Source organism: Coloeus monedula (assembly GCF_965178545.1).
Source record: "Coloeus monedula genome assembly, chromosome: 7".
Lineage (NCBI taxonomy): Eukaryota > Metazoa > Chordata > Aves > Passeriformes > Corvidae > Coloeus > Coloeus monedula.
The window spans coordinates 30,750,504-30,766,102 of NC_138787.1; the positions used below are offsets into that span (position 1 = coordinate 30,750,504).

The 15,599-nt window shown below is 40.3% G+C and overlaps 1 protein-coding gene across 4 annotated transcripts in view; it reads left to right on the forward strand.

The window, feature by feature from the left end:
• KALRN (kalirin RhoGEF kinase) overlaps positions 1-15,599 on the forward strand; it is a 452,901-nt gene that overhangs the window by 327,016 nt on the left and 110,286 nt on the right. For all 4 annotated transcript variants that reach the window (XM_082284833.1, XM_082284834.1, XM_082284835.1 and 1 more), the window contains exons 18-27: positions 2,834-2,983; positions 3,925-4,039; positions 4,401-4,516; positions 5,078-5,200; positions 7,543-7,725; positions 8,784-8,902; positions 10,102-10,168; positions 10,796-10,905; positions 12,642-12,711; positions 14,396-14,485. In XM_082284833.1, coding sequence (XP_082140959.1) covers positions 2,834-2,983; positions 3,925-4,039; positions 4,401-4,516; positions 5,078-5,200; positions 7,543-7,725; positions 8,784-8,902; positions 10,102-10,168; positions 10,796-10,905; positions 12,642-12,711; positions 14,396-14,485 — 1,143 coding nt within the window. The remainder of the gene's footprint in view (positions 1-2,833; positions 2,984-3,924; positions 4,040-4,400; positions 4,517-5,077; positions 5,201-7,542; positions 7,726-8,783; positions 8,903-10,101; positions 10,169-10,795; positions 10,906-12,641; positions 12,712-14,395; positions 14,486-15,599) is intronic.

The window sequence follows — 15,599 nt, forward strand, 5'->3', positions numbered from 1 at the left end:
TAGCAAACCAAGCCTGAATCACTAAAATTCTTTCTTTGACAAGTATTGTAACACAAAAAAACCCCAAACGCAAACCAAACAAAACATAACCCCCTCCCCAAGAAAAAGACAAAAAGAGAGCAGCAAGCAGTTTGTAGTTACCTTCGTCTTAAAGTTTTCAGTGTAGCAATGCAATTCTTGAAGTTGTTATTTTTGTTGGGTTTTTTTCAATTTTCCCCTTTCAAACAGGAATAATTTTTGAAATCCCACCACTTTTGTTTCAGGTTCTCATGATACTTAGTTTGCAGGAACATAAATCTTCTTTTCCTTGAGAACTGCTTGCAATTAATTAATTGTTACTTTGTGAGCCAATGTCCTCACTAATATTTAAATACCATGATGCCAAAAAAGATGCCAAGATTCAAAGGGATTCCTCTTAAATCCACCTGCAACACAGATAATTACAGCAGGAACCCATTATATGCTAGCACAACTCTACTTCATTCCAGGTGTTCATGAATTGCAAAACACATTCCACTTGGCTGCTGGCATGGTGGGATTATTCATCCCTTGCACAAGCAGGTGCCCTTTATACTGAAGTCAGTGAGAATTACTGTCACAGTGTGGCTACTCGAGCAGCCTCGCCTGATGTCATTTACTCCAGCCAGGCAGTTGGTGTTAGCATGGACACTGCGGGAACCTGTGGTTTTACACAAAAGACAGCAGTGATTGCCATGACATTTTCTATTGTTATTATCACACAGTTAGGTCCTCAATTAGAGAACCAGACATGGGAAGATTTTTAACACAACTAGATAAGTCATTAGGGAAAGAGTGTACTTTTCCTTAACTTGAAGACTGTAGTTGATTCTTGGGCCACTTCTTGGTGTCGTTTGTGTAATGTATTTTAAGACTGTTTAAGATGAATTCATTCCTTGTAATTAATGTATTTCACTGTGAAGAGTTTCAAACAGATTTACAGTCCCTGAGGCATTCAAGATCAAAATGAATTACTGCTGATGGAGGAGTGTGAGAAATGAAAACTGTTAGGGGATTCATTAGAGCTTTAGGCAGTTAAATGTGCTGGCCAAAGTAGGCATAGCCAGTAATTTATGGATTCAGTCTCTCTTCCTGTTTCAAAGTCTCAGACAAGCACCCTGCAGTGCCCACCAGTTCATTCATTGCTTGTGTCTATTCAGCAAATGTGTGGGGCAGGGATCGCTCAGTCTTTGAATGCTCACGAACTCATGCTGCAAACCTGTCACCTTCTCTTGGGTGCACGGCTGATCTACAGTCCTTAAGAGTCTGCTCCCTGACTGCCTGACAGTGGAGTGAATAATTTACTGGATCCTGAATTCTCTGAGTATCTAGAAAAAGCAGCTAAAAGAGCAGAGAGTGTCACATCCAGCCAAACCTTTTCATGCCTGTCTTCCCCAAGTATATTATATTTTTGATGTAAGTGGTGGAGCCTTGGATTTCAAATAGCCCAGTTTCCCTCTGACTTTATTGACAGCCCATTTTATATTCACTTCTCTCACCATTTTAACAGAAAGATGATATTTGCATGTGCAGGGACAATTCTTTTTGGAAAGATGTGAATCCCAGGCAGTCCATTTACTTTCATTCTTTAAATCACCGAAGTCCAATAAAATGTCAAGGTTTTCAAGAAGTGAAATGGAAATGCTTTTCTGTGCTGAAATAACACATGGAGGACTTGCTCTCCACTAAATGTTTGAGGGTGAATGTTATTTTGCATCCAAGCAAGAAGATGATTTCAGATTGCCCAATGCATAAGGTGCTTGCATAGGGCATAGTGCATGAGCCTGGCAGCAGGATCAGTTATCAGCTCACCTCAACTCACCAGTTTTAAAGTGGAATTTGATGTGCCCTTGATCAGAGTAACATAAAAATGGCCTGTGATAGTGGGGATGATTGGTGGGTAATTCTGGAGTCTCCTTCAGACTGTGCTCTTAATCACATGGGGTCCCCTCAATTATAACTGTGTTCATGTGAAAGCTGCAGGAGTGAGCAAGAAAAGAGTGGACATAGCTACCTGGATGCCAGCAGTAACTGAGTGGATCATCTCAGCAGTGGAGTTTGTAGGAAGAGCCCTCTGGGAAAGAAGAGGAAGGTTCCAAATGTCCTGGAAAACTTTTGTGGTGTCTGCACAGGCCACTAAGAGTATTCTCAGGATCTGCAACAAAAAAGACTCAGCCTTGTCTGAGGCAACTGCATAATTTCCAGGCTGCGTTGGTTTATTTACCTCATTTCCACTGTTCTGCTATTCTACCAAGACAGAAGATGTGTGTGAGCCCTGTGCAGTAGAGAACCTGCATCCACCTAAATTGTGACACTGATTTAATGTCTATTGGTTTCCACCAGCCTTAAAAAAGCTGTATAGGGAGCAACTAAAATGCAGCTGAAGAGAATTAGTTCCAGCTTCAGACTTTGTTTCAGGAAAGTATTTAAGCATGTGCTTTCCTTTAAGTATGTGTTAAGTCCCTTGACTTCAGTAGGATTTAAACTCATTCTAGAATAGGGATTGTTTCCTAAACGATCCACTGTGGCTGGACTAACCCCTGCCTTGATTCAACCTTTTCTTCTTCCTCCCTTTATTCATTAGAAGAGAAGAATGATTTATCAGCCTTAAACCAGATAAATTGCATCCCAAACAGTAAAGATCCCTAGGGGTAAGAAAAACACCTAGAACTTTGTCTAGGGCCTGTTTTATACCCAATTACCCCATAGTACAAGAAGGGTAGACTTGAAATGTCATTGGTCATAGACTTCTGAATGTGCTCCTCCTGGTTATGACTGTAGATAACTGAGTTGTTGTGTTATGGGCATGTTTCAGGTGTGCAGCGTGTTGGAGAGTCTGGAGCAGGAATACAGACGGGATGAAGACTGGTGTGGAGGCCGAGATAAACTTGGACCAGCAGCTGAGATAGACCATGTCATCCCTCTGATCAGCAAGCACCTGGAACAGAAGGAGGCTTTTCTCAAGGTCTGATTTTAGTTTTCTAGTAAATCAGGAAAACTCTCCGTTAAGTAGACACTTTAGAGCAGTGTTGGTAAGTTTGAGAGGACACTCTGAGGTGTAATTCCAGCTCAGCTACTGGCTGGCTGTGTAAGCCCTAGGCTGGTTTTACTTTGTTATAGCAGGGGTAATAAGCATTACTATCAATACATATCTCAGAGAGATGTCATCAAGACCAAATAGGTGGTGTTTGCATTGCACTGTAGGATGTTAGTTGTTGTGCTGGTTCAAAGTTCAGTTCTTAAAATTGCATTATAAATGGCAGGTATTATACATCATTTTGGCATTGGCTTGTACAAACAATCCAGCATTTCAAATTTTGTCCTCCAAGCCAATAACTGAAGATCTAATAACAACCAAAGCAATTTTTTCCCTGCAAGGCAGCACCAGGATGGAGACAGAGATTTCTTCCTGCCTTCCAGGTGCTGCTTTGGAAGAACTGGGGAGCTGACAGGCTGACAAATGAACTGTCAGCCAGCCTCCCACCTGCCACTAAAACTGATACATAACATGAAACTACACTTGCAGTCAAGGCTTAAGAAATTATGCCTCTAGATTTGTGCATTTTTTGAAATGAGTACTTTTCTAGAGAGGTGTGTTACATTTGTTTAGACAGAAAGTATGTGAGGTACCAGTTCTTAACAAGTTCTCAACAAGTTTTATTATTGTCATTAATTTGCCTTAATATATAGAATGAACCACTGTATTAAACATTACACGTGTTTTGATACATCTATGAGACTGTTAGTTTATTGGCTGAGTTTATTGACTCTTAGCTGAAGTTCTCATTATCTTCCCAGATGAAAAAGAACTCCTCCTTGCAATTTAAGCAGAGAAGTCCCATGGATTTCCCTTGCTTTCTTTGCTCGTTTTTACTGATTCTTTTTGGTGGGGGCTGTATTTCCTAGGCCTGTACCCTGGCTCGGAGGAATGCCGAGGTGTTCCTCAAGTACATCCACAGGAACAACGTCAGCATGCCCGGAGTGGCCAGCCACACCAGAGGGCCCGAGCAGCAAGTCAAAGGTTGGTGCATGACAGCACTGAAGGTCTGGTTTGCCTCCCCCTCTGCAGTGTGGTCATCCTGAAGTCTGTGAACATGCTCAGAAGGCAAACTCTGTTCTAGCATCATTTCCTTTATCAGATCACTCTGCAACTACACTTGCTTTGTGGTGGTTTCTTGTGAATGTGGTTTGGGTTTTTTGGTTTTTGGAGATTTTTTTAAGCAGCCCCTTTGAAGCGATGCTTGTTTTTAAGAAGTGCGATCTTGGGCTCTGCTTTTGGGAGCAAGGTCCAGGCAAAATATTTAAATTCAGCATTTCATAGCTTATTTCTGTATGCAGTCAAAGAATCCCTAGTCATGCAGGTGTTTTCCTCTGCCCTACAGCCATTCTGAGTGAGCTGTTGCAGAGGGAGAATCGGGTCCTTCACTTCTGGACCCTGAAGAAGCGGAGATTAGATCAGTGCCAGCAATACGTTGTCTTTGAGCGCAGTGCCAAGCAGGTAGTGTGAAAACCCCACCTTGTCTTTCTGTCCTGGCAGTGTGTAAAATGTCTTGTATCCATGTAATGCCTCTGTGTGGAGCTCCTGTTGCAATCAAAGTTGTATTTAAACACTGTAACTTTGAAAACATGGGGAATATAGGTTTTGTAACAACTTAGGACAATTCCAAAACCCAACAAGATAGAGTATTTTTGTCACCTCAGATTAATTTCTGTACTCGTTCATTTGTTTGAAAATAAATATAAGAGCAAACTTGTCTTATTGAGCTATTTCTGAATGAGAAAACTGCTTTCCCTGCAGGTTTATCTGTATATAGGTAGAATTCCCTATACTCTTTTTTGTTCTAGGAAACACAGAGTACCCGTTTGTATCCTTTCCCACCTGCTTTCATTATTTTATTCTTTTTATGTGTTCCTAGAAAGTGTTTTAGTATACAGAGTATTAAGTCCCAATGCATTTAATATTCTTTGTTTGTCAGGGGGCATTTTTGTCCAAGGATTAGTTCTTGAAATACAAAGACTGTTTGCTTTGTTTTTCCTTTGGTGTTTTTGATATTCACAGGCCTTAGACTGGATCCAAGAAACAGGCGAATATTACCTCTCTACTCACAGCTCCACAGGGGAATCAGCAGAAGAAACTCAGGAACTCCTGAAGGAATATGGGGAATTCAGAGTACCTGCCAAGGTAAACAGTGACTTTAATCTAATTATTCCATCTGCATTAGTCTGTATTTATAGTCCTGTTTCAATGCCTTAGATCTCTGTAGTAATATTCTCTTAATTTTATAGTTGCCCTCTAAAAATCCTAGCCCTGAAGATAAATGTCTTTTGAGAACTTTTGGCAAGATACAGGCACAAAAAGGAGGTTTTCTCTATCTTGGTTAGTACAGGTTATAAAAAATTTCTGTTCTGATCAGAAGGAAGAGAAAGTCCATTTGCATACAGATTTCAGAGCAATCTAAAAAGACATTCCCTCCTCAGACAATCATTCCAGAATGGAATAGCCTGACTAATTGATCTGAACGCATCCAAGGTCATGATGGACTCCTAGTCTCTTTCTTCTGTCATTAAAACCACAATTTGTCTCACTAATTCTAGCGGGGTTGATCATAGATGATCATTTATCTCATTAGAAATAATCTGCTGATCCCAACAAAGTACTTTAAATAGATGAGTCTTTAAACTCTGGGGTGAACATTTTTGAATACAAAACTGCATTACCAAGATTATATTAATTTATATGGAGCAATTCTGGGAAATCTGGTGGGGTTTAAAGAGGAATGGTGATTGGATCTGCTTCAGACAAATTAATTCAAACCACAGGTAATTCATAGACAGTGAATCCACAGGGGTATTAACAGTCTCTGATAAGGATGTAAACTGCAGAGCTGGACCACAGGAAGACCACGGCTTTGGTATTATGTAGCTGCATTTCACTGTGTCCTGAAATTGATCTTCTGTAATCCTTAAATTCCTCGTTAGGCTCTCCGTGCTTGTATGGGTTTGATTCAAAGGCTTTGTGGTGTTCTTGTCCCCTTCTTTTAGCTTAGCTTGCATGTTTCTGAAAATGTGAGATAACTAGCAGTGGATGGAAGGTAATTTCATCAGACAGGACACAGAGGACATTCTTTTAACTACTTCTGAATTCTAACCACCCATAATTTTTCCACCTGAAATGATGTTCTAGTTCATAATTTAATTTTTATCATAATAATCCAAATTCATAACGAAGTTTCCAAATCATTTTGACTCTTGACTTAGCCTAGGATTGAATTTTAGACCTTGTTGGTTGTTAAACATTACTGGCTGTTTCTTACACTGACACATCCAGTCTTGCTCCCTCAGGCTGACCTACTGCTCCTACTGCTGACATAGAATATTTTCACTGCCATGTGCAATCTGGTAAATGCATGTCATTCCCAGACTGATGTTATTCTCAAATTAACCTGTAGCTGAAAGCCTTCCTGATCCCAGTAACTTTCTGGCCAAACTGATTGTTTGGAATGCAAAATTGTCAGTAGCTGTTGGGAATGAAAAACCTTTAAACATGACAGGAAGTCAGATTTTTACATCTCCATACCTAGCCTTGCTTAGGTACTCATCTAATTTGTTAGGATAATGTCTGATTCAGCTGTTAATCTATTATGGTGGTGAAATTTCTTGAATTTAGTTTTGTGTTTGAAATCTACTGGATATTTTCTGGTCTGACGTGTGTTTGTCCATTTGTGGTCAGATCACTGATAAGTCAAGTATCTGACAGTGTGTCTTGCCTCAGGCATGGTGGAAAGTCCTCTCTGTCTTTGGCAAGAAGCTTGCCAGTGCCTCCTTTCCTGGGATAGATTTGGAATCAGAGCTAAAGTTTATAACTACATCATTTATGCCAGTTTTGACTAAGGGGCAGTTAGAGCCTAAGTGGAATAGAAAAGATCTCTGGAAGGTTTGGGGGCTCAGTGTGTGCTTTGGAGTTCAGGCATCTTTTAGCTGGTAATGTTCAAAATGGACCTAAAATACCGAAGGAGGATTTTATGGTAGACCATGAGTTTGGATTTAAATTCTGTTTGTTTTTGAAACAGAGTAGTAATGACTCAAAATCACTTCCTGGGCTGGTATGTGGTGTATTAATGATCTTCCTACACAGATCTGCAGATCCACCAGGTATAGACTCAGAGTAACTTGGTGTGTTTTATGAGGTGTGATTTTTAAATCTTGTCTTCTCCAAGGCTCACAAAAAATAAGCTCTTGCTTATGGGAAAGAGGCTTTGTCTAACTTCCAACATGCTTTATATGTTTGTGTCTGCGGGGTTTCAAAAACTTGACTTTTTCTATCTTCTTCAGCTGCATAAGTGTCCTTATAAAAATGTCATTCCTTTTCCTACTGAAAAAGTTGAAAATGTCTGATTCTGTATAAGATGAAGTACAGACACTCTCTAATGATGTATAAAAATTGTGATCTTCTTTGGACTGCTGTGTGAGTTAAAAGCAAAGGAAATAGTAATAAAACATAACCAAGGACTGTATTTTGGGCAGCAAACAAAGGAGAAAGTGAAGCTCCTCATCCAGCTGGCTGACAGCTTTGTAGAAAAAGGACACATACATGCCACTGAAATTAGGAAGTGGGTCACCACCGTTGACAAGCGCTACCGGGACTTCTCTCTCAGGATGGGGAAATACCGCTACTCCCTGGAAAAAGCCCTTGGAATCAACCCAGAGGTACTGTAAGACCATGTCCTCTCGGGGTTTTATACCAGAGTCACAGAGGAAGGTGAAGTCTGTGGTATGAGTGCTGTAGGTTTTCATGTGCCCGTTAGAAACACTGAAAATTCAGCCAGCCTACCTGGCCAAGCTCAGAAGTGCTTCTGGAGAGAAAGGGTTAAAGGGTTTTTCTGTGGTAGGTCAGTGATGTGAGGAGGAGAGAGATGAAGATCAGAAAGATTTTCTAAACAAATGTTTGTACTGTTTTTCAGGACACCATACAGCTTTCAGGGGTGGGGGGGAATAAATTATTTGAATAAAAATCTGTGTTGATTTTGGTATAAATCATAAATCCTGCTCCCACACCATTATTTTGCATCACACTCAAACTTTGACTCTAAGTTGTCATTCTCTAATCTTCTAACTAACATAAACAATTGATCCCCAACCTCATCTCTGAACTCTTTTAGGTGAAATAGAGCATCATAAGAAGCAAAAATTAGGATCTCCTGCTATTCTCTGGCCCTAGTATTAAGGGAGAGTGCCAGAACCAGAAACACTTCAAAACCTTTCAGTCAATGACTCTTTGTAATTAAGTATCACAAATAAGGAATAAATTCCCTTACACCTTCATGATACTTTAACTGCGCTGTTCCTTGTAGGGTCTCTGGTTTAGACAGAGTTCTAACCACAGCCTGGAAAGGTATTCCATGGTAAATGGCCACTGAAAGTTGTCTCTGCATGGTGCTCTACTTTATCAGACTGGTTTTTATGAAGTCCCATACTAGACAACTAATTTAGGTATGAAGGAGTAAGGTAATTTAGACTTTTTTATCAATACCAATTCCTAGTTAGGAGTAACAGTGAAGATTACAATGAATATTGTTGATAATTTTTTAAGATTTCTCTCTCACCACCATACTTCTCACAGTACTACTTCTTTCTGAATTTCCTTCTTTTTGATATTATCTTACTTTTGTCCCTTTTTACCTCTTTGATCTCATGAACATGCTGCACTTTACACAACAGTGGGATTACAATGAAGTTAAGCTCTGTACTTCTTGGTTTTTTCCTAGGATAACAAAGACCTGGAACTCGATATCATTCCAGCAAGTCTTTCAGACCGGGAGGTAAAGCTGAGAGATGCAAATCATGAAGTCAATGAAGAAAAAAGGAAGTCAGCCAGAAAGAAAGAGTATGTTCCCAAACACTCTTGTCTGCATGGCACATTATCTGATAAAGAATGATTCTGTGATACTTCCATGACCAGAACTGACTGGCAGTCCTAGAACTCCTTCCAGCTGCAGACTTATCAAGATAAGTCTACAGGTGTAGGGTAGAGGTTGATACTTGTAGGTTACAGAATTTCAGAACATAAAGGTTGAATTTCTTTTGGTTTTAATCAGAAGTTAATTTTGGAAAGGGAAAGTAGTGAGTCAAACACTTGGATTAAACCTGATGTTGTGGAGTTGCTAATTTCTTTCTGGTTATATGTAGAAAGTAAAATTAGCAGGAAAAAATAAAGAACATCTTTAGATGTCTAAGTGTTATCTAAACATCAGTGACGCAGGAGTTCACTTGAAGTTCAGGATCAAATTTCAGCAAGCGTAGGACTGAGAGAACTGGAAATAGTTCATGCTAGAAGAGATACTTGAAAAGTGCTTGTTGCGCTCAAATCTATAAACAGTCTATTTTCATGTTATTTTGTCTTATTTTTTGTGTAAGAATACTGGAAGAGTATTTCTCAGCCCTCTGAAATTGTCACTACAGTGCGTGATTGATAAGAAACCACTTTTACTTTTGGAAATGTTACTCTTGGTCTGCCTGTGACAAATTTGCAAAACATTGGAAATTTCAACTTTGAGGGGCCCAGCCTGAGGCTCTACAGATGCCACTGTTGCATTTCCCAGCGTCTGGATTTTCTCTGGTCAGATACCAAGCTGTTGAAGTCTCTTCAAAGTAGTGGTGTCTCTTAAATCCATCTGTATGTACTGCCTCTGAAGTTAGTTTTAGGGTGACTTCCCACTGGCTGTCAGCAAAGATGCAAATGTTGTTGGTGAATCACAAATTCTTAACCCTGGGTGGAAAATATTCTGAGAATCAGATGATAGTTAAGAATAGGCATGTAAATGGTAAATCCCATGGACTCAAGGTTGCAGAAATACAACTTAATAGGATTTTATGCAGAAAGGACTTCTAGAAAATAACCCTACAAGGGACTGGAGTATGAAGTGGCATTTCAGTCGTTGACCTGAGAGGTGCACTGTAAGGCAGCTGAAGGTCTAGGGTGAAAACACCCTTTTTCCTTACAACAACAGGAGGATGTTTTGTTTTCTGTTCACTGTAGAAGTGATTATAATGTCCAAAACACCTAAAATGGTCCCTTTTTTTCAGATTCATTATGGCTGAGCTGCTGCAGACAGAAAAAGCTTATGTCAGGGATTTACATGAATGTTTGGAGGTAAGTTATGGCCCAGGAGGCCTCCAGTATTTCCTGGAAGCACACGTTGTCCTCTGCACTGGGCGTGTTCACTTTACTGCACAGGCCGTGCACATTGATGCCTGGAGCATTTCCTTAAGGATTCAAATCCATTCCTTTGAATCATCTCATACTAGAGAAACTTCTGGATTTGCACAGTCAAATACCTTTCCTAGCTGTACAGCAGGTTGTTCCTAAAGTGGATGGTGATATTCAAGGCAAAAAACAGAGTGTAATTCAGTGAAATCTGTCAGCTTTCATATTCCTACAGTCTGACAGATTTTTATGTATCTAATGCTACTGAAGTGGCAAATCTGGCTTATCTTTCAGCTGTTTCTGCCTGCAGTTTTTGGACACCATCAGGTGGACAGCAAAGACAGGTGTTGTTTCCCTGTTTCTGCTTTTTTCTCAGACAACTTCAAAGTGTCAGCACTTTGAATTTCTCCGGAGAGCTTTCTGTAACACTGGAAAATTTTTGCTTTTAGCTTGTTTATTTAATTTCTAAGTACATAGTTCCCTTTCAGCCTGTACCTTTGGCAATAAAACAGGGAGATCTATTCTTTTCCACTGCATATGTTCACAAAATTAAGAGTTTCTGGTGTCTTCCAGACTTACCTTTGGGAAATGACAAGTGGAGTGGAAGAAATACCAGCTGGAATCCTTAATAAAGAACACATCATCTTTGGCAATATTCAGGAAATATATGACTTCCATAACAAGTAGGTTTCCCTAACAGTTCTGTTAATGTTTAGGCACTTAATGCATCTGCAGAGAACACCTACAGTACAATGCACAAGGGAGTGTAAAGTATGATCCAGATTTGCAAAATAATGTTTGATTTCTTGTTTTATTTTACAAAAATGAATTGCCACTTAGTTCAAACTTCACCTTCAAGCTGATTAACAATGTTAAATTCATATTATACCAAGGCTTTGCAGTCTGATACATGATTTCCATCTCACAACACTAGATCTAGTCTGGGTACTTGCCTGTCAAAAATATGATCTTGGAAAACACGGAGGGGAAACAGGGGAATTGTTGGTGTGAGCTGAGTTAATAAGTAGCTTTCTGCCACTTCTTGGAGACTTTCTCTATTTAATCTGTAACTAAAAGTACTCTGTCTTGTTAAGATAAGACTGTGTACCAGATCAGCTTAGAGGACGTTGTTTCCATGGTATAATGTGAAGGTAACAACAATTATAAACTTAACATTTAGGGCTGTCTGAATTTCAAATCTGTCTTCAGGGTACACATCAAAACCAAAATGGTTTTATAAACATATCAGAGAACCTTTCCCTGTTCAAGTTCTGGGACATTTCAAGTGCTCCAGCCAGATAAACGTGGCATCACATAATATGGCCCAGCAGAGCGTGCCATATGCATGCGTTTGTGTGAGCAGCTTCAAAGCATGTCAGGATTGTAGATTCAAGCTACATAATACATTAGAAAAGCCTTTAAATAATAGATGAATTGACTTCCAGCCCACAAGAATTACCCTGCCATACAGACAAATATTCTCCCATTTAAAACTATCTTATGATCAACCAATTGCTTTCCCACTTCCCCTTTCTCTGTGGTGCTATATTTATTGTTTTGGTGACCCTCACTGATGCCATCTGATTACCTTCCTTTTTGGCTTTCCCCTGTTCCCATCTACCATCCCTCCAGCCCTCAGTCATGTCCACAGCTTCTCACAGCTTTTATTTCTCCTTTCTCTGACCTCTCCTCCTGCAGCCTGCTCTTCTGCATAATCCTTTTTCCTCTAAAACTTCTTTCTAGCAATACTAAAATAAATTTCCCCTGTCCCCTCCACAGTCTTCTTCTTTGGCTGGTGATGTTAAGTCATCCTCCAGCCTGGTTCAGAATCTGTGTCCAAAGAAGGGCAGCAAAGCTGGTGAAGGGTCCAGGAAACATGTCCTAGGAGGAGCAGCTGAAGAAACTGTTTCACATCCCTCTTTTCACCCAGGTGTTGTGCAGGGCTCTGTCTGCAAACAAGTGTCCCTTGTGGTACAAGCTGTTGAGAGAGAGTTGATTAAAATAATCTGTATTTTGGAAGTTTACTACTTATATATTAAATGCTGAGCTTGTTTAAGTTGCTGTCCTTTGTGCTGAGTCGGGTGTTGAAATCTGGCAGCTTTGGGCTTCCCTTTTTGCTCTTCCTCTGAACCATTACACAGCAACTCTTTGAAGATCTGTGTTCAAATAGAACAGTCCTGAACATGCTGACTCCCTACTAGGGATTGCCTCTATTTCCTTTCTAGTGGAGTCAGGCATGACTGTACTCAAAAAACAAAGCACACCTTGGCAAGAGACACTTTTTCCACTGGCTGGTCACTTGAGTAGCTTCATAATCAAGATACAAGTATTGATCATTAGCACTGATTAACTCATTGGTTATCCTGCATCTCCTGGGTATGTGACTGTAACTAATTACATTGGTGTCTTCTTTTTTCAGCATTTTTCTAAAAGAGCTGGAGAAATATGAACAACTGCCTGAGGATGTGGGCCACTGCTTCGTCACCTGGGTAATGAGGCTGCTGCTTCTCATTATTTATTCAGATTAATTCCTCCAACACAGACGGGAACAAGCTGGGAATAGGTGCAAGGGTTATGTCCCCAGTGATAAATGAGATTAGGAGCTACTCTGGAGCTACAACTACTTTGTCCTTCACGTGCCCCAGTGTGGAAGGTTCCACCCTTCTCCTCAGCAGTAGTGTGAAGGCTTTCCAGAGCCCCTCTCCTTGTCCTGCACTGACCAGCACAGCTTTTATTTTGCCTCTGCTGGTTTCTGTTTAGCAGAACTTCATCAACCAAACCTGTTTTTAGGGGTGACATTCATTTCCCTGTGAAAGGCCCTGGGAGGGCAGACATTTAAACTCTTAATATACCTTCCTTAAGGAATTTTAGTCATGCCATGAGAACTCCACAAAGGCATGAAGAACATATTTTATTGACTTTTTTCCTCCAGAAATTAGTGTCAAATTTCTGAGCCACCGTGCTCTCTCATTCCATTATGCAATGCCAGGATAATTTCCAACAGGACTTTGAAATCTTGATGTGAAGAGTCTTCCTGAGCATAGGAGGCTCTGGGAATTGGCTACAGTAATTTATCAGTATGAAAGCTGTTCCCTTTTCAAAGTATTTACCAGTCAAGTCAGCCATCTTTGTGTTTTGTCTGATGATTTTATTCATATATCAAAGCTAGGAATTAGAATTTTAAGAGTAATTATGGAGTATTTTCACTTATCCAAAAAATGAGCATGTTTAGATGATTTCAGATGGGCTTTTAATTTAAAAACATGTCACAGGTCTTGATGAAATGGATGCAGAAATTTTGTTTACAAAGAACAGGTTACCTGTATAGGAAAGATTGAATGCATTTATATATCATTCTGTGCAAGATCTTCATGGTTCTTTTAAGATACTACAGCATCATCTCAGCAAAGCTACCTGTCCAGAGCTGTGTGTATGGTTACAGACATACCTACAAAGCTGCCTGCCCAGTTGCAGGATCCTACTCTTTCGATACCTGGAATAAAAAATGCAATAGCAATAAAAGGAAAATATCCTCCTCTTTTATTTGCCTCCCTCTTCTTGAGACCAGAGTACGGTAATAAGAGGTGGGAGTGCACAGATGCTTTTAATTTCTGCTTGAAAGTAAACAAATTAGGAAATAAAAAAACACTCCTAGCACAACATAAAAATTGACCCATTGAAGTTTGAACCAAGGTAGGGAAGGCAAGTCTGGGTCAAGTGTCACAAATTTCAAGTAATAAATGTTGGCTTGAGCCAGTTTAAACTAGATTTAAACACTTGCCCAGTTTCTAGACTGATTTTATCTGCAAGTAGGTGATAGTCAACACTTCATGACTGAGTTTTGAGACCTTCAAACTCTTGTGTAACACCATTAGAGCTCTTAGAAATTATTTTACAGCTAGATTAAAGTTTTAGGCCTTCCCTATGGGACACTTGTTAAAGAAAGCCTCCCACAGCCCTCAGAACTACTCAGGTAAGGTATGAACCTTAAAGTCTTCTGTTCTTAATTTACAGTTCCTGTGTTTCTTGGTGGCAGGGTGTGAGGGGAGGGGGGTGGTGGTGGGTGTGTGGGAGAGAGTTGTCACCTGTATTTATCCTGGTGTGCCTTAATAAAAACCTGTGGGAGCAGAGAAATAGCTTATCTTGCTTTTCCTTTGATGTTTGTTTTCACAGGCAGATAAATTTCAGATGTATGTCACCTACTGCAAAAACAAGCCTGACTCCAGCCAGCTCATCCTGGAACATGCAGGGACTTTCTTTGATGTAAGCAGCCGTTGCTGTTTTCCTGCTACACACCTGGTGCAGCTAAACCACCTCTTTTTCACACTTGAGGAGTGGGTTCCTTTCTGTGCCTTTGCATTTGGGTTTTTCATTCCACTGCAAATATCACATGCTGTGAGGACTGATAGGCTGTGGTGTGGTGTGTGATCATCAGTGTGCTGAGGCAGGCAGACACACATTCTTACGGGAACCTTTGGGTGTTTTTCATACCAAATCCTTCCTAAAGACCTGGTTTAGATGTCATCTCTGTTTCTGGGTTTAGTGGTAAAATGAAAACCTCAGATTCCATTGTATTTTGTGACCTGAAATCCCTAAATCTAAAATGAGATCTTGTCCTCCTGTTCTGCCAATTCTACCCAGCCTATTCCCCATTTACTTCATTGTGCTAATAAGGAACTCCACTGACTCCAATTAGACAATGTATGTATTTCCCATACAAGCTCTACACCCAGTGATAAATGTTTTTAGGCTCCAATTCCAGTTTTGTAGGCTGAGAAAAATCTTTAAAGTTTTTGAGTACATTGGAACTAAGTTCTTCCTCTTATTTCCTCATCCATTTTGCCATGCTTGTCTACTGCCATATAGCTTTAACTAGGTGTCTTTCTGGAAAAAAAAAAAAAAAAAAAAAAAAGTGCAAGGACCTCTCTTCAAAAGCATTGAAACTGTTCAAAAATGTAACAGGATCAGCAGGATCCACGCTGTGATGGAGTTGGCAGCTGACCTACAGCAGCTCCTCTGGGGTTTGTATGTGCCAATAGTTGTAGCATTTCAGTCTCACTCGACACCAAAGGTCTCCCATGAGCCACAGGAAAAGTGATGAACACGTTTTGCCCAACTACCGAATGGTCTAGCAGTCGAATGGAACTGAAGGGGGTTTTCCAGGAGATGGCGCTTGAGCCTGTTGAATGGGTTGTGCTGGTCTGCGACTCGTAGAGGCTCGGAGCCGCCTTAGGTGTCCGTCAGTGCTGTTTGCACAAGTTAAAAGCGTTTCCTCTGCTCAGCTTTTCCACTCCAGCTCTCTGTATGGGCTGGAAAGCTGCCTGATATTGCTTCGTAGTGAATATTCATGTGTCAGCATCTGCTGTTTTGCCAGGGG